Raw genomic sequence first — 21343 nt, 5'->3', positions numbered from 1 at the left:
TGGTGCCCACGCGTGCAGAGTGCCTGCACATCTTCACAGCCGCGAGATGTCCCCCCTTGGCCTGTTGTGAATGACCTTCTGAAGCGTCAGCCCCAAGCGCTCTGGCTCAGCCTCAGAGCTGGTGGCTCTGCTGTCCCACACCTGAGCACCAGACACTCGGTCTTGCTGGCAACTGGGTCCTTCCCACCTATGCTGCCATCACACATGCCAACAGGTCCTGCGGGCTGTCACCAGCCCTTGCTACAATGGACCCATGAGCAGGGGCAGCAGTTTAACTGCCTGCCACCTCATCACATCTGGGAGTGGGCAGCGTGCCCAGGCAGGTGGTGAAGGAGCCAAGCACCCACAGGGGCTCTGAGAGTGCCCTAAGTTGGGGGAAGGCACAGGGGCCGGGAGCAGAGTCCGCCTCTTGGCGGTCATGCACCCACATCTCCCAAGTTCTGCTCATTAGCAGGACCAGAGGCTGTCTGTGGCCCCGGGGGGGGGGAGGGGGGGAGGAAAACACCACAAAGAACAGAAAATCTCAGCAGCGCTGCAGCAGTGAAACACTTTGCTTTTATTGAGGCCATGTCAGTCCTTTGTCTACAGGACAGCGTCTCATGCTCAGCTTCGGCTGGTCCCAGAGGGGAAGCTCATGCAGGCTGTGGTGAGAGGCATATGCGTCCATGTGCAGACGCTGACGAGGGTCTCCTGAACAACAGTCATGTAAGTGTCCACGTGCTCCAATGAAGGCAGAAGCAGGTAACCAACGCAGGAGAAGCAACAGCTTTGCAGGCTCACCTGAGCACCCGGACAGCCTTGACCCTTCACGGACGGACGGCCCTCAGTACCTCATGAGCCATCAGCCCTCACTGAGGCCGGACAGGTGTTCCTGGGGCTGGGGGCTCATCCCCCAGCAGCGGATGCGAAGTACAGATGGCACTGCCAGAAACAGGATGGCTCCCAGCGTGATGGGACCCTCATGCCCTCCCAAGTCCAGGGGACACAGAACCGAGTGCACGGTGGGCTGGCCTCTGGCTAGATGTCGCAGGACAAGGACATGCCAGGGACAAAGACACAGGACCATGGATACACTGCCCTTTGCATTTATATAGTTTATGGTTGATAAAAATGAACATTTTGAGATTCTCTAATTTCACAGAATTGAGAGATGGGAAAGCCTGCTAATTTTATTTGCTAGTTCAAATTTATGATTGGGGCAGACGTTATGCACTTTGGTGTAAAATATTTTAGAAATGAAAAAGATCCATATGTGTTTTGATTTTGAGAAAACAGGTCAGGGAACGCAGCCCCCACAGCATAAGTCCATCCTCAGCTCTGTGTAAACTATTGGAAATTGTGAGGAAAAACACCATTTTTACAAAGAAAGTAGTGATTCTATAATTTGGAAAACAAGTAAATTATTTGAATAAAAATAAATTTCAGAGCAATCAATGCCTTGTGAGCTATTGGCTTACACATGTTAAAACTGTTTCTGATTACAATAAAAATCTCCAAAATAGGAACAGATGATGCAAAGTTCAATTAAGATAGACAATTGAAGCCGCAGTTCTTTGGTGCCCCTCGGGCGGGGGAAGGGGAGCCTCAGAAGCAGCAGGAGATGCCAGCAGACGGGGCTGGAAGACACGGCGGCGCCCCTCTGCCCCCAACCAGGAGACCCCGCCGAGGCCTCACAGCTGACCTCCTGCCCGCAGGGCGGCTGCCCAGCAGCCTGAAGACCCAGAGGCCCGTGTCTGCGATCAGCTCTTCAGTGTGAGCCGACAAAACAGAGCAGAGACCCTCTCAACCACCACTGCTGTCAGAATGTCCCCCAAATTTAAGGTTTTTCTCAAAAACTCGCATTCTTGGTTGGGTCAAATTTTCTCTCTAAAACCCGGTTAAGGACAAGGGGCTGCAAAATAATACCTCAGGGATCCAGATGCAGCCTGTGATGCACACTGAGCATGGGAAGGGACAGGGTGCAGTGCTGAGGCCCTGATTCGTCTCTGGGAGGGGGCGGCATGTGCCCTCCGGCTCACAGGCATCCCATCGCCCCTGGCCCAGCCTGGCTCCCTGGGAGGCACCACCCCCTGCCCGCCACTCGGTCCCGCCAGGCCCGCCCTCCTGGCAGGTCACACAGGCCCGCGTGGGCGGTGCCGGCACCGGGTGGGGGCTGCCTACCCAGGGCAGGAGGGGTCACATCCACGTCGACTATTATCTGGCAGAAGGGAAACAGCTAGACATACTGGATAGTGGTTGCACACATATGCAATATATTTCCACTGGATTTTGTAATCAAAATCCACATTTTTTAAAAACTAAGTCCATCTCCCCAATCCCCATTAGAAAAAATACCATTTACAGAGACAAGAATAAAAATGCAGCTCTCACAAGATGAGTGTGAGTGTGCAGAGCCTGTGAGGGGTGGGGTGTGTGATGCAGACACCCCCCCCACAGGTGGGGGAAGACCCCAGGCACCCTGACCTGACCAGAGCCTGCCCGGCGCTGGGGGCCGGGGCCACGGTTGGGCCAGCTCAGGGTGAACCACCACCCGCAGAGGAGACTGGGGGGGTTGGCGCCCCTCCTCTGGACCTGGTCAGCCATGCCACCCCTGGCACTCCGGACTGGACCCAAGGGACGCGCCACGGCAAGACTCTGTGTGGACACGTGGCAGCGTCGGGAGGCACAGGGCTCTGCTTTGAGCCCACAGGTCGGCCAAGGTGACGAGGGCCGCCCTGCTCCTGCTCAGGGTTTTCTGAGCCTGTGAAGTACACAGGACTCCAGGGAACAGCTCAGCACCACATGGATGTCAACACCCTGGACCCTGCTGTGGGCTGGGGTCTGTCCCCGTCTCTGCCTACCGCACCTGCAAGATGCCCCGCCAGTCCAGGGAAAGCAGGCACCGGGCTAGCCGAGGGCAGGGAGCTTCCTCCAGCTCCTCTCCGGTCCTGATGGGAGCAAAAAGGCAATTGGTGCCAATTTTCACACTTAGCCGAGGCAGCTCCCCAGGGTCCCGGGCTGTCCCATGTGCTGTGGGGCGTGGAGCAGCGCCCTGGGGTCCCAGCACCAGCAGCATCCCCTTCCCTGCCGTGACAGTCAGCGTCCGGACCCTGGTCAAGACCCCTCCAGTGACCCGCCTGCTCACCAGTTGCCAGCCTGAATACTTATTTTTTACATAAGTCTTTGATAAAGCTGGAAAGAATGATTTTAAAATATGCCTGAAGTGGCACTTTCTAAGAATGAACATCTACCTATTAACTCTATTTCCACCCTGTGAAGCTCTTTGGACTGTCCCTCGCATCCCTTAGATTCAGAGGATGGAATTGAGGGAATGTTAGGCTTATTGTGCAGTAGCTGCTATGGATTCCTTTTAGGCCCTAAAAGTTACATACTATGTAAAAAACCCAGATGAATGGCCAGGGCCACTACCCCCATGTGTTGTCACTGACTATGTAGAAGTAAACCAGGAGAAGCTGTCCACGGCACGGTCCTACGAGCAGAGAAGCATCTACAGGATGAAGGCGGGGCGCCCCGGAGCGGCAGGCCGCGTGTGCGGGTCTGGCTCTGTCCTGCGGGTGTCTCCTGGGGCGGGTGCCAAGACCTGTTGTGGGAGCCGACCAATGGGAGGGCCTGTGGGGTGGGGACTGCGCGACCTCTCTAGGCCACAGCTTCCTGGCTCTGTGTTCTCACCTCCTCACATATAAAGGCTCTTTTGTCATCAATGTGGCATAGAGTGACCTGACATAATTACTTACTGTATAAACCATGTTCCTAGCTCTGAATAAATTATTTATTCAAGGATTTCACACAAAGTAATTTCTATTTTCCTAAACTTATGGAAGCTCTACTCAGTAGAGCTCAATTTCTAAACGTAAACTGAGGTTGAGAGCAGCCACTGGGTAACTGAAAAAGGGAACACTGCCGCAGGGACACGGGGTCGTGCCGGCCTCCCCGGCCCCCCCAGACCATGCGCCTGCTGCAGAGACACCGGGTCGCACTGGCCTCCCCGGCCCGGGGCCTCGCCAGCCCAGATGTGGGGCCCGCGGGCCGTCAGGCTGTGAGGGAGAACTGGTCCTGCTCCGGGGGCTTCTCCACCCAGGCGCCCAGCCCTGCCTTGATGAACGCTCTGAACAGACAGGCCTTGGCGGTCTGGTACTCCTTGGCTGCCAGCTTGGACTCGTGGTACGCGCTGGGTTTAGTGACCTTGGAGCGCAGTGAGTGGGGGGGAACCTGTGGGGAGAAGCAGACAAGCACACTGTTTACACAGTAATAGTAGGAAATAAAACAACAGATGTTCAAAAAATGGTGCTTTCCACTGTGGGGGTTTCTGGGGGCCCACCAAGCAGAAGGTGGTCCCACCAAGGGGCAAAGCTGAGCCCCTCCAAGGGGCCATGTTTCATCCCCGAGGAGCAGTTTCTCAGCTATGGGCAGCTGTCCACCCGGAGTTCTGAAGAGGTGCTTCTGGAAGCCCATGAACAGCTGAGTCCAACTTCAGTACTGACAGTTCAGCCGTTTAGAAACAACCCTGCTGGTGTTGGGCACATTCTACCTTCCCAGGGAGAACTGCAAGGCCTCGCCTTCCATGGCCGGCGAGCTCATTCGTGCTGATCTCGAGTGTGGACGTGACGGCTGGCTCACGGTGGCGGTGCGGGTGAGCACCCGCTGTGGGCCCGGGCTAGGCAGCAAGTCCGCCACCCACGCCAAGGTCAGTGCAGCCTGGCAGCAAGTGCGTGCCACGACTCGCTGAAGGCACAGGATAGCAGGCACACGCGGGCTGACTAGAGGCTTTCCCTGGGCAAAGGCTCACTGCCCCAATGGGCCAACGCCTTGCTGGAGGCTTGGCGGCTGCAGTGCAGCGCCCAGCAGTGGGCGAGGCCGCCTTCCTCCCACGGGGAACAGCATCTGACGGGCGGCCCTGCCCGAGGCCCCAGCAGAGGTCGGGTCAGGCCAGGGCTGGGCGGGGCGGCGGTTGAGGGGGATGGGCTGCGCGGCACCCAGGGCACCTGTACCTTGCTGTGCACACGCATCCAGCGGCAGTACAAGGCATGCTTGCACAGGCGGGATGCACGGCCCAGCTCATCCTTCCCGGTTGTGGCGTTGATGACCTCGATGGCCGCGTCACCCACCGTCCAGTTGACACTGAAGTTGGGTGCCTTCCCAGGCTGCCGTGCCTCTGCGTTGCTGATGCCTGGAATAGGGGACAGGGCGAGGTGACATGGAGCCTGGCGGACAGGGTGTCGCAGCCCAGGGCTGCCACTTGCTGCAAGAAGCGCCTGCCGGTACTGCCCTGAGTGCTGCGCACTGCGCCCGGTATGCGCCACTCATCAGGCCCAAGACCAAAAAACCGGGCTTCTTGACGTTTTCTTACCACACTTAAGCCCCCTCACCCCAACTCACCGAGGGCTCACTTAGGACAGTTTCTAGAAAGGCCCTCAGATAACTGGGAGCTCACGCCCCTGTCCCCATCCATGTACTGCGCCTCCCTCGTAGCTCCTTCCACATGGGGGACACAGGCCGCCAAAATCGGAGCTGAGTGTTGAGAGTGTGCTATGGCAGGGGCTGGCCCGGTGCTGGACCCAGACGGGGGCAGGCGCAGGCCCGCACACGGCTCCCCGCTTTCCCTGCCTCCATGCTTGCCGTCTGCTCTAGGGACCATTTCCTATTCCCTTGAACTAAGTTCAGGACAAGCTGGTGTGGCCAGCTCACTGGTGGCCAGGCTGGTGGGAGGGTGGGAACTTCACTTTAGGAAAAACAGCAGTTTGTCAGGATCAAAAATCAGATGGAGAAAATTCCTATTAACAGGTCACCAAAGTCTGGGGTATTTACTCAGAGGGCCAATGTGTTTGAGGTTCATCTGTGCCTCTGTGATAGCACCTTCCCCAGAGGGCATGTAGGGAGGAGGCCGGGTGCCCATTCTGCCCAGGGCTCAGACAGGGGAGCCCAGTGTCACCTGTGCCCCTGCACTGCCTCAGGTGGGGGTGTACTTGAACCCGAAGGCTCAGGACTGTCAGGGCGCATGGAGCCTTCCACTGATGCCAGAAGGCATATCGGGCACTTGCTGTGGTATTAACCAGATCCCAGGGATGTGCTCACAGCAGACCCAAGGGCCGCTTGCCCACGGCTTCTTCTAGGGGAGAGGCGGCAGGAGCTTGCTGCTCACAAGGAGACGGGCGGGCACCAGAGGCCGGTGTGATGGCAGCCAGCCCTGATCTCTACAGGTCGTGTGTCCGACCAGCCTGAGATCTCGCCGTGGATGGTAATGCGACCAGCACGTGCCTTCAGGCCACAAGGCACTAAGCGCACTCGAAAACCACATTGTCCGCAGGAAGACTGCAGATTAAAGGGTGCGCATCCTCTACTCGCCAACCATAAAACTGACCAGTTTCTCCTGATCCATTTTCTAACACATTATGTCTGCCACAGGGCTGCTTCCAGGGTCTCTTTCTGAACACTCGTGGGGGGCAGTCGGTCAGATGCCCAGCAACAGGCTTGTGCTTGACTCCCTGACTGGCACAGTGAGGAACCTGGCAGGAAAGGCATTAGGCCCGCAGACGCACAGCGAGGCAGGTGTGTGAAATGCAGCCGCAGTGGACATGCAGGACACGCAACTGTGCCACCTGCCCTGCGTTGCGGCCCTGCCCTGGCAGCTCCCAAGCCGCCTCCCCTAACACCTGCCGTGGCCCGTGCCTCGGGAGCACAGGCCCCTGCCAGCCCTGGGCTGTGCCATGCAAGCCTCCCACCACAGCTGCCGCACAGAACACCAGCCGGCTGGCTGACCTATGCAACCAGAGCCCGGGCCCCAAGCCTGGCGAACCTGACCTGAGGGGCCCCACACTGAGGGGGCGCCGAGGCCCCCTCCCCTTTCCATCAGACTGCAAGGTCACCGTTTCATTCCAAGGCATGGGCATTTAATTATTTCACTTCACACAAAGATTTTAACTGAGGTGTGACAAATCCCATGTGCACAGCTTGGTGGGTTCTCACGAAGTGCACATACCTGGAGCCAGCAGAGCCCACCGGCGCCCAGAAGCTCCTCCTGCCTCCACTGTCCCCTGCCTGCCCCTGTGGGAAGCCACCACGCTGAATCCAGCACCGCTGACTGGTGCTGCCCACACTGAACACTGTGATGGGGGTGTCCTGGGGGTCCCTGGTGCTGGCGACGTTCCCTCGTGGTCACGTGAGCTGCCGTCTGCCCATCTGCCTGGGAACCCACCTCAGTGGGTTCCCTCACCTTATTTTTCTAGTACTTGGCATGTGCACGAACACTTTTGACTGTTCAGTGACATGCATGCGTGTTTGACGGACACACACTGCAGGGAGGAGACTGTCTGTGTGTGTACTCAGGGCTGCACATGGCACTAAAAATACCAGGCAAACCAGGTCTGGTGGGCTTACAAATGTTTTTCTGCTTAATGTAAAAGTGTCCCAGAAAATCATAAAACAAATCATTAGATGTCTGGCAAGAAGCAGGGAATATCTAACCAACCTGCAAACTCATTTCCCACTCAGTTCAAGAACTCACTTAAAAAAACTGGAAGATCAAACTAAATGTACAAACCAGCTCAACAAAGTTACCTTTCTCCAAAGACACCCCCTGGCTGGGACTGTGGCCCTCAGCAAGGGGCACTCCCAAGGGCCTGGAGGCCACGCAGCACACTGTCGCCACCAGACAGCCCGTGCTCTTCACGTGACCTCTCCTGTTTCTCCTCAGTTTGAAAGGGGTAGACACACTCTCAAAGGCTTGGGGTGAGATAATACAACTTCTAGGTTAGATTTCATCATTTAAAAGTTAGAAACTTGAATTCTTACGACGTCCACGACAAAACCTCTCCTTTCCTATAGTTTTCACCTCATTTTGATAAAACTGTGAATCAAACGGCAAGGAAGACTTTACCACAGGGGAGCAGGCAGAGCTGCTCAGAGAACTGCCCCAGACTCCTACATGCAGCCCACCTCTGTTCCACTTCCCAAAAGAAAAGAATCAGGAAGAGAGGCCCTAATCCATTTTTAAAAGGCTTTAACCTTCACTACACACTGATCTTGCTGAGAGACACAGACGATGTGTGTGCAAAGGGAGCAGATGAGTGTGTTCACACGGCGTGACCGCATGAGGCTGGTGGGTGCCCTGGAGCTGGCCGGTTGTCTGCCCCACGCCCTGTGCGGCCTCTCTGTCTCGGCACAGGTTCTCCTCATCCTCCGTCCCGTCATGGCAGGCAGAGTGGCAGACGGGCCTCGGACACCTGCAGCACTGGTGACACACAACCCTCCTTGGGGTCACCACCCTGCTGCCGGCCCTGCCCTCTGGAGGCCACACACCATATGGCTGGGCAGCCTGGCCTTCCACGCATCGGCCTGGGGTGAACGTCACATTGCCAGCAGGGAGCCGCAGGGTGTGGGGCCCGGCCTCCCCGGACGCTGCCTGTGTCCTGTGGCTCGCCCTGACACAGCCCCGGCTGAGTGGCCCCCCTCGCCTCTCTGTCTGTCCTGCCACCCGAGTTCGCATACCCCTTAGGCTCTCTCAGACTTGGGCTCCACCTTCTAAGGTACCCAGACTAAAACGTGGGGATGTTAACCATTAACCCAAATTTCCACCAGTAATAATCCCATAAAACTAGCTGGCCTGAACACCTGGGTGTCTGTATATTGTACAAGAATCTATCTTGATGTAAGGACCATTGTCCAAAGGCTGTTCCATGTTTACTGTAACTCAAACCTAAGTTCGGAGCAATGTGGAGCAACCCTGGATTCACCCTACCTAAAATCAACCAGACAGCATGTGAAACACCAATCGTCAGATCCTGGACACCGGCCAGGAAGGAGGACAGTGACTCCTAAGAGGCAGGAAACAAATGAGGCGAGGCTGAGCACCCCGGGAGGCTGCCTTGGGGAGGCTCCGGGCAGCAGGAGTTCCTGGGCAGACAGGCAGAGCCTGCAGACTCCTTGAACTGCATTCAGGGAGGCTGAGGTGCAGAGCCCACAGGACAGAGGAGCCAAGGCAAGAGGCTGCAGAGGGGACCCGGGAGCTTCCAGTGGGGACTGACCAGAGCACGCACTGCTCGAGGCCAGGAAGACCCACCTGGAAGGCTGAAGGAACATGCACAACACTCACAGAGAACAGAAAGAGACACAAAGACCTGCAAAGATATGAAAAGTTTAGGCATAAACTACCAGGGATGAAGGCTACAATATCTGAGACTAAAATACACTTGATAGGATCAACCACAAAATAGAAACTGTAGGAGAAAGACCAGTGATTTAAAGATACAATCACAGAAACTATCAAAGTGAAACACAGACAAAAAAGAGACTGGAAACCACCCAGAAAATGCGTGAGTTGTCAGTAAATCTATGCAGCCTGATATACATGTGATGGGGGCTTCCTGAAGGAGGGGAGGAGAAGGTGGAAAATACGAACAGAATTCCCCAAATGTAATGGAACCAATAAACCCACAGATCTAAGAATCTCAGTGAATCCCACACACAAGAAATATGCAGAAAATGACACCAAAGAACATCGTGACAAACTGCTCCATCCCAGGATAAAGAGGAGATCTTAGGCACAGAGGGGAACAGACATGTCACATATGGAGGGAGAAGCACAGGTGCAGCAGGGTCCTTAGTGGAAATGACGCAAACAAGACAACAGGGGAGCGATCTTCAAAGCGCCAAAAAGAAAAGAAAGCCCTGACACTGCAGCAAAAATATATTTGCCCAAAAATGTGTATTTCAAAAATGAATGCAAAATAGACTTTTTCAGACACACCAAAGCTGAAAGAATTCATCATCTGAAGACTTGAACTACAAGGAATATAAAAGGACGTCCTCCAGGCACAAAATGGTACCAGATGGAAATGGGGATCCACACAAAGGAATGAAGAACACCAGAAATGGTGAGTCTTTAAAAGAAGCTAACTAACTGTTGCAACAAAAATTGTAGTGTGGGTTTTTCACATATGCAAAAGTTAAATGTATGACAATAACTCAAAGGCCAGGAAAGGAATGAAAATATATACCGTAAGATTCTCAGACTATCCGAGGTGATATAAATTAAGAATGTACATTACAAACCCTAAAATAACCACTGTATTAATGGAACAAAAAGAGCTAAAAAGTCAAGGAGTTAAAATGGAATCTTAAAACATACTCAATTAATGCAAAAGCGTAAGAAAAGGAGGAAAAGGGAACAGAAAACATAGGACAAATGTATAATAAGTACCAAGATGATCAATTTACACCCAATCTTAATGATAGTCACAATAAAGGTAAATGTTCTAAGAACCCCAATGAAAAAGGCAGAGATTGTTGACTGGGGTGGGGAGACAAAAGCAAGACCAAATATATGCTGCCTACAAGAAACGTACTTTGAATGTAAAGTAATATATAATAGTTTAAAATAAAACGATGGAAAAAGATACCCTCTTATCACTGATCAAAAGAAAGTAGGAGAGGGTCTATTCATGCCAGACAAATTTCAGGATGAAGAATATTACCAGAGATAAAGAAGGTAATTTCATACTGATATAGGAGGTTAATTTATGAAGTGGAACCCACAAACCTAAATTTTTGCACACCTAATCACAGAGCTGCAAAATATATGAGGTAAAAACTTTAAGATGTCAGAATAAATAGACAGAAGCACAAATACAGTCAAGAGATTTTTAAATATCCTTCCCTCAGTAACTGGTAGACCAAGTGGAAAAGGACCTAAGTGACACACAGCACAAGAATCAACCTGCTCACTGACATTAACGCACTACTCCACCCAAAAAGAGTAGACACACATTCCTCTCAAGTTTTCAGGGAGTATTTCTAAAGATCACATCCTGGTCTGAAAACAAGCCTCAAGTCATAAAAAAAGGAAACGAAATTAGAAATCAACAGTAGATCTCTGTAAAATCCCCTAATTTGTACAACTAAATAGCAGACTTCTAAATAACCAATGGGATAAAGTCTTTTGAGATGAGTAAAAATGAACACAACATAACAAAATTTTTGAAATGCTGCAAAAACAGTAAAAGTCTCAAAACAAAGACCTTAGCACCTTAAAAAAAAACTAGAAAAAGAAGAGCAACTGAAAAATAAAACTAGCAGGAAAAAAGAATAATAAAGATCAGAGCAGAAATTGTTATAAAAAAGAAAAATCAATGAAACCAAAAGGTGATTCTTAGAGAGAAATCCATAAAATTGATAAGTCCCTAGCTAGGATGATGAGGAAGGAGAAGACATACCCCCAATATAAGGGCTTAAAGAAGTGACATTACAGAGACCCCACAGATATTAATGGATAATAAAGGAATCTTATAAATACCTTTACACCAATAAATTCAACAATGTAAATGAAATAGAAAATTTCCCTGAAAGACATAAATTACCAAAGCTGACCAAAGGAGAATAGATAACACAAATAGCCCTATATCTATTCTGTTACAGAAACTGAATTTGTAGATACTTTGTTGTAAAGAAAACTTCAGGCCAGATGGGTTTGCTGGTGAATTCTACCAAATGTTTAAGGAAAAACTGATATCAAATCTAAACAAATTCCTTCAGAAAATAGAAGAGGAAGAAATGCCTCTCAAATCATTTTATGAGGGCAGCATTACTCTCATCCAAAACCTAACAAAAATTAAATAAATATACAGACCAATATCCTTACAGACCAATATACACAGATGCCAAAGCTCTACACAAAATTTTAGCAAATTGAGTCCAGCAGTATGTAAATCATCATCATCATCATCATTATCATTATCATCATCCTCATATAAGGTTTATCCCAGGAATGCAAGGCTGGTTTAATGCTCAAAGAAATCAGTGTTGCAAGTGGGTTAAACAAGATGGCAGCATGAGAAATGAGGCAGAAACCTCCTCCCAAAACCACATATAACACAAAAATACAGCAAATACAACTAATAGTGAAAGAGCAACCTGAAAGACTGCAACAGACAGCCTGCATCTAGGGAAAACAGACCTCACAGAAAAGGGTAAAGCAGCAAAGCCAAGCCCTCACCCCACCCAAGCTCAATGGCAGGAGGAAGAGAAACAGAGCGGGGAGGGATAGAAACCCAGTACTGCAAAACACCCACCCCTAAAGATCTGCACAGGCAGCACGAACCCACATTGCATGGTTCTCTGTGGTGATTAGAAGGGTTGGAAAGCAAAGACAGGCAGAATACTTGGAGATACTGAGATTCCAGTTGTTTGTGGAGACAAGTACCCACAACCGACCACTCCTGGACAAAAGAAAGGTGGGTGCTTTGAAAGACTTCCCAACAGCGAGAGGGCTGCTAAAGGGGCAAGGATTACACAGAGCTTACTGCTCAGGAGAAAGGACATGTGGACAAAATTTTCCTGGCATATTCAGCCCAGCAGGTTGGGAACTTTTAGGAGCTCTAGGTGCTCCATCCCCCTGGCTGGCAATGCAGCACTGAGGCTCCCCAATGTACTACACAGACTGCCACTCCTTTCTCCTGGTCAGCACTGGCTCGCAAACCTGCTGTCCCACCATCGCACCAGATCAGCCGGAGAGTGGCCCAGCCTACAGAAGGTACAAGGGCATAGCACAGAGGCTCCTCCCTGCACACTCAGCCCACTGGCCTGGCAGTGAAGGCAGGCACTGCAGCCAGGAAGCAGGAAAGAGCTCTTTACTCCATGTAAGCACCAGCACCGCTCGCCTGAGATCCCCGCCAGCACTCTAGGAGCTGGGAAGCTCCAGAGAGTACAGCTTCTGGGCACTAGAGGGTACAGCCTACACAAAGTTATTATTCCATATTATTCATTACAAATACAAAATGGCAAAAGAACCCGGTACACACCAAGATCCCCCAAACACCAGAAAGAGGGCCAAGTGAAACTGAAATCACCAATCTTCCCAATAAAGATTTCAAAATAAAAATCATAAACATGTTCATGGAGCTACAGAAAAATATTCAAGATCTCAGGGAAGACTTCAAGAAAGAGATAGAAATGTTGAAAAATACGGTATCTGAATGGAAACATACAATGGAGGAATTGAAAAGCAGATTAAATGACATAGAGGAGACAGTAAATGAAATAGAAATTAGAGAACAGGAATACAAAGAAGCTGAGGCACAGAGAGAATAAAGGTTCTCTAGGAATGAAAGAATATCAAGAGAACTGTGTGACCAATCCAAGCAGAACAATATTCGCACTATAGGGGTGCCAGAAGAAGAAGAAGAGAGAAAAAGGGATAGAAAGTCTCTTTGAGGAAATAACTGCTGAAAATTTCCCCAATCTGGGGAAGGAATAGTCTCTCAGGACATGGAAGTACACAGATCTCCCAACATAAGGGACCCAAGGAAGACAAGGCCAAGATATAAAATAATTAAAATGGCAAAGATCAAGGACAAGGACAGAGTAGTAAAAGCAGCCAGAGAGAGAAAAAAGATCACATACAAAGGAAAACCAATCAGGCTAACATCAGACTTCTCAGCAGAAACCTTACAGGCTAGGAGGGAGGGGCATGATATATTTAATGAAATGAAACAGAAGGGCCTGAAACCAAGAATACTTTACCCGGCAAGATTATCACTTCAATTTGAAGCAGGCACTAAAAAATCTCCACATAAGCAAAAGTTGAAGAAATTTACCTCCCAAAAACCATCTCTACAGTGTATTTTGGAGGGACTGCTACAGATGGAAGTGCTCCTAAGGCTAAATTGCTGTCATCAGAGAAAATAAAACTATAGTAAAGGAAGCAGACCAATTAATTACTAAGCAAATACAAAATTAAATCAACTACTCACAAAGTCAGTCAAAGGATACATAAAGAGTACAGAATATGACAACTAATATATAAATAGTGGAGGAGGAAGAAAAAGAAGGGAAGAAAAAAAAGAACCTTTAGATTGTGTTTGAAATAGTATAATAAGCAAGTTAAGTTAGACTGTTAGATACTAAAGAAGCTGCCCTTGAGCCTTTAGTAACCATGAATCTAAAGCCTGCAATGGCAATAAGTACATATCTATCAATAATCACCCTAAATGTAAATGGACTGAATGCACCAATCAAAAGACATAGAATCATTGAATGGATAACAAAACAAGACCCATCTATATGCTGCCTACAAGAGACTCACTTCAAACCCAAAGACATATACAGACTAAAAGTGAAGGGATGGAAAAAGATATTACAAGCAAATAATAGGGAGAAAAAAGCAGCAGTTGCAATACTCGTATCAGATGAAACAGACTTCAAAACAAAGAAAGTAACAAGAGACAAAGAAGGACATTACATAATGATAAAGGGGTCAGTCCAACAAGAGGACACAGCCATTATAAATATCTATGCACCCAACACAGGAGCACCTACATATGTGAAACAAATAGTAACAGAATTGAAGGGGGAAATAAAATGCAATGCATTCATTTTAGGAGACTTCAACACATCATTCACTCCAAAGGACAGATCAACTAGACAGAAAATAAGTAAGGAGACAGAGACACTGAACAACACACTAGAACAGATGGACCTAAGAGACATCTACAGAACACTCCACGCAAAAGCAGCAGGATACATTTCTTCTCTAATGCACATGTAACATTTTCCAGAATAGACCACATACTAGGTCACAAAAAGAGCCTCAGTAAATTTAAAAAGATGGAAATTGTACCAACCAGCTTCTCAGACCACAAAGGTATGAAACTAGAAATAAATTAGTTTTTATTTTATTATAAAACAAAAAAGACCACCAACACATGGAGGTGTAACAACATGTCCTAAATAATCAATGGATCAATGACCAAACAAATACAGAGATCAAAACATATACGGAGACAAATGAAAACAACAACTCAACACCCCAAAATCTGTGGGACACTGTGCTAAGAGGGAAGTATGTTGCAATACAGGCCCACCTAAAGAAAGAACAACCCCAAATTAACAGTCTAAACTCACATTATTGAAACTAGAAAAAGAAGGACAAATGATGCCCAAAGTCAGTAGAAGGAGGGACATAATAAAGATCAGAGCAGAAATAAATAAAATTGAGAAGAATAAAACAATAGAAAGAATCAATGAAACCAGGATCTGGTTCTCTGAGAAAAAAAACAAAATAGATAAACCCCTAATCAAACTTATCAAGAAAATAAGAGAGTGTACACACATAAACAGAATCAGAAATGAGAAAGGAAAAACCACTACACACCACAGAAATACAAAGAGAATACTATGAAAAATTATATGCTAACAAATTGGATAACCTAGAAGAAATGGAGAAATTTCTAGAAAAATACAACCTTCCAAGACTGACCCAGGAAGAAACAGAAAATCTGAACAGACCAATTACCAGCAATGAACTTGAATTGGTAATCAAAAACTACCTAACAACAAAACCCCGGGACCAGATGGCTTCACCATTCTATTTTACATTTAGAGAATACCTAATATTTAGAGAAGACCTAATACCCATCCTCCTTAAAGTTTTCCAAAAAGTAGAAGAGGAGGGAATACTTCAAAACTCATTCTATGAGGCCAGCATCACTCTAATACCAAAACCAGGTAAAGACACCACAAAGAAAAAAAAAGATAGACCAATATCCCTGATGAACATAGATGCAAAAATATACAACAAAATATTACCAAACTGAAATAAAAATACATCTAGAAGATCATCCATCATGATCAATTAGAATTTATTCCAGGGATGCAAAGATGGTACAATATTAGAAAATCCATCAACATCATACACCACATCAACAAAAAGAAGGACAAAAACCACATGATCATCTCCATAGATGCCGAAAAAACATTCGACAAAATACATTTATGATAAAAACTGTCAACAAAATGGGTATAGAGGGCAAGTACCTCAACATAATAAAGGCTTTATAAGACAAACCCACAGCCAACATCATACTTAACAGTGAAAAGCTGAAAGCTTTTCCTCTAAGATCAGGAACAAGACAAGGATGCCCACTCTCCCCATTTTTATTCAACATAGTTCTGGAGGTCCTTGCCATGGCAATCAGACAACACAAAGAAATAAAAGGCATCCAGATTGGTAAGGAAGAAGTTAAACTGTCCTGGTTTGCAGATGATATGACTTTGTACATAAAAAACCCTAAAGAATCCACTCCAAAACTACTAGATCTAATATCTGAATTCAGCAAAGTTGCAGGATGCAACATAGAAATCTGTTGTACTCCTATACAATAACAATCAACTAGCAGAAAGAGAAATCAGGAAAACAATTCCACTCACAATTGCATCAAAAAGAATAAAATACCAAGGAATAAACCTAACCAAGGAAGTGAACGACCTATACCCTGAAAACTACAAGACACTCATGAGAGAAATTAAAGAAGATACCAATAAATGGAAATACATCCTGTGCTCATGGATAGGAAGAATATTGTCAAAATGGCCATTCTGCCTAAAGCAATCTACAGATTCAATGCAATTCCTATCAAAATACCAACAGCATTCTTCAATGAACTAGAACAAATAGTTCTAAAATTCATATGGAATCACAAAAGGCCCCAAACAGCCAAAGCAATCCGGAGAAGGAAGAATAAAGCAGGAGGGGATCTTGCTTCCCAACTTCAAACTCTACTACAAAGCCACAGTAATCAAGACAATTTGGTACTGGCACAAGATCAGACCCATAGACCAGTGGAACAGAACAGAGAGCCCAGATATAAACCCAAGCATATGTGGCCAGTTAATATATGATATAGGAGCCACGGATATACAATGGGGAAATGACAACCTCTTCAACAACTAGTGTTGGTAAAACTGGACAACTACATGTAAGAGAGTGAAACTGGATCATTGTTTAACCCCATACACAAAAGCAAACTTGAAATGAATCAAAGACCTGAATGTAAGTCATGAAACCATGCAACTCTTAGAAGAAAATAGGCCAAAATCTCTTGAATAGAAACATGAGCAATTTTTTCCTGAACACATCTCCTCGGGCAAGGGAAACAAAAGCAAAAATGAACAAATGGGACTACATCAAACTAAAAAGCTTCTGTACAGCAAAGGACACCATCAGTAGAACAAAAAGGCATCCTATGGTATGGGAGAATATATTTGTAAACAATATATCCGACAAGGGGTTAACATTCAAAATACATAAAGAACTCACATGCCTCAACACCCAAAAGTAAATAACCCTATTAAAAAATGGGCAGAGGATCTCAACAGACACTTCTTCAAAGAAGAAATGCAGATGGCCAATAGACACATGAAAAGATGCTCCACATTGCTAATGTGGAGAAAGGGGAACCCTCCTACACTGTTGGTGGGACTGTAAACTATTTCAACCATTGTGGAAAACAATATGGAGTGTCCTCAAAAAACTAAAAATAGAAATACCATTTGACCTGGGAATTCCACTTCTAGAAATTTACCTGAAGAAAACAAGATCCCAGATTCAAAAAGACATATGCACCCCTATGTTTATTGCAGCACTATTTACAATAGCCAAGATACAGAAGGAACCTAAGTGTCCATCAGTAGATGAATGGATAAAGAAGATGTGGTACATATACACAATGGAATACTATTCAGCATAAGAAGAAAACAAATCCTACCATTTGCAACAACATGGGTAGAGCTAGAGAGTATTACGCTCAGTGAAAGAAGCCAGGCAGAGAAAGACAAGTACCAAATGATTTTACTTATTTGTGGAGCATAAGAACAAAGCAAAACTGAAGGAACAAAACAGCAGCAGACTCACAGACTCCAAGAAGGGACTAGTGGTTACCAAAGGGGAGGGGCAGAGAAGGGCATGAAGGAGCATTATGATCAGCACACATAATATAGGGGGGTCACGAGGAGGCAGTACAGCACAGAGAAGACTAGTGACTCTATAGCATCTTACTATGCTGATGGACAGTGACTGTAATGGGGTACGTGGGGGGGGAACTTGATAATATGGGTGAATGTAATAACCACAATGTTGCTCATGTGAAACCTTTATAACATTCTTTATCAATGATACCTTAATAAAAAAAAGTGGAAAAAAATCAGTGTTGCCATATCAACAAACTAAAGAAAGAAACAAATGATCATCTCAATAGAGAACACATGACAATGTTCAAAATTCACTCGACTAAAAACCCTCAGCCTACTAGGACTAAAAAGGAAGTCCCTCAAACTGATAAAGGCATTTATGAAAAAACCTGCAGTTACTAACATCATACCCAATGGTGACACAGTGTATCATTCACAGCAATGAATCTCTTACTGTTCTTTCAAATCAACACTTCGTAGCTGCATCCATGGATTTTAACCTCCAGTCTTCTGGATTGCTCATTGCCTCCCTGCCTCCTTCCCACTATCTTTCTGTCTTGTATTTTTTTCTTCTTCCTCTATTTCCTACTTAGCTCTCCTGTAGTTTCCCATCCCACTTCTGGCCCAAATGTTTAATTCATTCATTCTCATTCATTCATTCAAGGCCGTGACTCTGTCATGTGTGACTGTGGCTCCATGTCATCATTTCTGACATGTGGATCCTAAGAACCCAGTTTAAGTTCTGGTTTCTTCTCTGAGAATTACTGGAGAGTTTAACTTCCATGTGGCTGAGGTGTTTTGCTTTTCACTTTATCCCCTTCTGGATAATTTTCGGTTTTAGTGCCCTGCAGTCAGGAATAGAACAGAAGTAACCTGTACACTTCATGAGTTTGGATTCAATCACTCAAGACAGTGGCCGCAGGATGGCCACAGAGCTGAGAGGTGTGATGGCCTCGAGAGAAAAACACGGTGCTGTCATCAAGGCTGGGCTGCATGAGGAGCCCGCTCCAAGCATCACCTTTAGAGGGATCCTCTGTCCCATCCCCCACCCTCTGCTCAACATCTTACCTGCTTAGCCAGGGTGCAGCCAGCCATGGGAACCCCAGCCCACAGGGGGAGAGGTGAGACGGGATGTCCCTGCTAGTCAGTGAGGCAGGAAAGAGCAGGAGACTCTTCACGGCTCCACCTCTGCTCTGCTCAGGCCCTCGGAGGGTTGAAGGATGCCCACCGATACTGGAGAGGGCCATCAGCTCTACCCCAGCCTCCAGTTACAACACTAACGTCGTCTGGAGATGCCCAGAATCATGCTTGATTTGGGTACCCGTGGCCAGGCCAGCTCATGTGGAGCAGACCATCACACCACCTCCGTTTGGTCTGCTTTATACCTGCACCGTTCCTTTCCTGAATAGTTTTTGGGTTTCCTGGAATTTCCGTTTTGCTCTACTGTTGTTCACAAAAGCAGCATTTACTTTCACCCTGTCATAAAGACCATTCAGCTTCTCAGGCTATTTGTGGAAATACATTCACCTTCTTCTGAAGAACATCCCTTTCAGAGCCTCTGATGTGGCTCTAACTGGGGACTGTTACTTTCTAGGCTTACAGCCAAGTTATTCTCTTCATAGTATTCTTGCATTTGCAAAGTATTCTTTCTCAGATCCCATGTTTGTCTTTCTTAGATGTCTTTTTCATTTCACTAGGTGTTCCTTGTATTTTTTTTCCAGAAATATACATTGGCCAAAAATTCTCTGAGTCCTTGGGTATCTGAAAATTGTCAGTTTGTCCTAATGCTTGGTTAATAATACTTGGTTGGATAGGAAATTCTACTACTAATAATATTCTTTCCTCAGAATTGGAAGGTTCATTTCATCACTCAGCTCTGGCTTCCAGCATCCCTGCCAAGTGTTACACAAAGCTGATACTGTAGTTCATTTAGAAGCCTCTAGTATCTTCTCTTCACCTTCAGTGCTCTGAAATGTTTAAGGACGTTCCAGGAAGGGTTTTTCAGTACCCAGGGCATCCTTTCCATTTCGATACTCACGGTTTGCTTCAGAACAGAAATTTTCTTCTGTTTTTTTCTCTGCTCTATTTTCTGTTTCTGAAATGCTACTAGATGTTGGGCCTTTGGGATTAACTTTCCGTATCTCCCCGTTCCATTCACTCCAGGTCATCTGAGATGGGTTCGACTTACATTCCCTTCTCCCCTCACGAGAACATAAGCTCCCAACACCCAGAACAGCATCTGCAACACACTCAAATATATTTGTTAATTAAATATTTTCTAAACCTTCAAATGAATATCTGATTTCCATACTTATTAAATACATGTATTAATGAGGTTTATTATTTAAATTCTCTTCTAGTCTTTGAATTATATTTAATTTCTCTTGGTTCCATTTTCTCATATAGATAATCTTCTTTTGTGCTGTTTATTTTCCTCAAAAGTTTGATAATGGCTATTCATTCACGTTTGTGAACAGAAGTCTCAGTTCATTAACACTGGTAGCTGTTGTGGTTTCTTCTGCCCACTTCTTGGATGTGTGTCCAATTCCAGGGAGAGCCTGGAGGTAGAGTCCAGAGGTCCAGCTAGTCCTCAATGGTCAGGGGCGGTCAGGGCCCCAGCCACACAGTGGCAGCCTCACCATAGGGGAGATGCCCACAGAGGGTGCGGCTGGCTTGCCCTGGGTTGTCACAAGTCCGTGGGGACCAAGGCACCGCTGGTCACAGAGAGCCTGCCTGCACCGCTCTCCCACCTGACTCCTGCCGCCAGGCCTCCTGCCTCATGCTCTGAGGCCACCACCAGCACGGACCTGCCGGGGTATTTGGCCTTTGGCGGTGGTTATGGGCACATTGCTTGACCTCCAGCACCTGCCTGGCATGCAGTAAGCTCCTTCAGGTCACCAAGCTGTCACTGAGCTTATTCAAGCAGAGTCGGGATGGGTTTTGGAGGGGGGAATCTATTTAGACACAATTGGTGGTGGGGACTCTAACCATGGAATTGAATCTTTCATGAAATAAATGGACAATGCAATTCCATGACTTCTGTACAGTCAGGTCAAAATAAAGGGTCACTGCTGAATGATACTTAAACCTGAGAGTTACAACACTTTGCATTAAAATTATAAACAGTCAATTAACTAACTGAAAAAGAGTTTAACAGTACAAATATGTTTTATGCTTTAAGCTAAATAAAGTGCCATCTGTAGCAAAAATGGAGAGAATAAGGCAACAAAGAAACTGCCAGCCTGAGGCTCCAGTAGTAACAATCTGTTTTTTCTGGGGCAGAAAGCCCCAAATGGCCACAAGAGCACACTTCTACGAGTGCCCGGGGTGGCACCACCGTGGGGCTGACGTCAGGAAGGAGCTCTCTTTCTGGGGTTGCAGCGAAGTAGGGCAATGAATTAACTGTGGGCCACGGGGCGGAAGCCAATAGAAGCAGGGTCTGCGGGTGGCGAGAGTCCCTGTGCTGCTGTAGAGGGAGTGCGCCAGAGCCAGACTTTCAGAGCAGAAAAGGAGAGACTGCAAGGTGGCTTCACAGAGAGTCGAGCAGAGACCTGGAAGCTTGGATGGCACTGCCGTTTTTCCCTACCTCCCTATGAAGGACATTCCC

At 47.2% G+C, this 21343-nt stretch overlaps 1 protein-coding gene across 4 annotated transcripts in view; it reads right to left on the bottom strand.

Moving 5' to 3' along the window:
- Positions 1–536: 536 nt before the first annotated feature.
- ADARB1 (adenosine deaminase RNA specific B1) overlaps positions 537–21343 on the bottom strand; it is a 161311-nt gene continuing 140504 nt past the window's right edge. For 3 of the 4 annotated variants that reach the window (XM_036912085.2, XM_036912083.2, XM_036912084.2), the window contains 2 exons: positions 4989–5167; positions 537–4209 (listed from right to left, as the gene is read on the bottom strand). In XM_036912085.2, coding sequence (XP_036767980.2) covers positions 4030–4209; positions 4989–5167 — 359 coding nt within the window. In that variant the 3' untranslated portion in view covers positions 537–4029. Of the gene's footprint in view, positions 4210–4988; positions 5168–21343 lie in introns of those variants that run through there. The other variant, XR_008998762.1, reaches the window with a different exon arrangement.

Source organism: Manis pentadactyla, chromosome 1 (genome assembly GCF_030020395.1).
Source record: "Manis pentadactyla isolate mManPen7 chromosome 1, mManPen7.hap1, whole genome shotgun sequence".
Taxonomy (NCBI): Eukaryota; Metazoa; Chordata; class Mammalia; order Pholidota; family Manidae; genus Manis; species Manis pentadactyla.
This window is presented reverse-complemented; position numbering and strand designations above follow the sequence as displayed.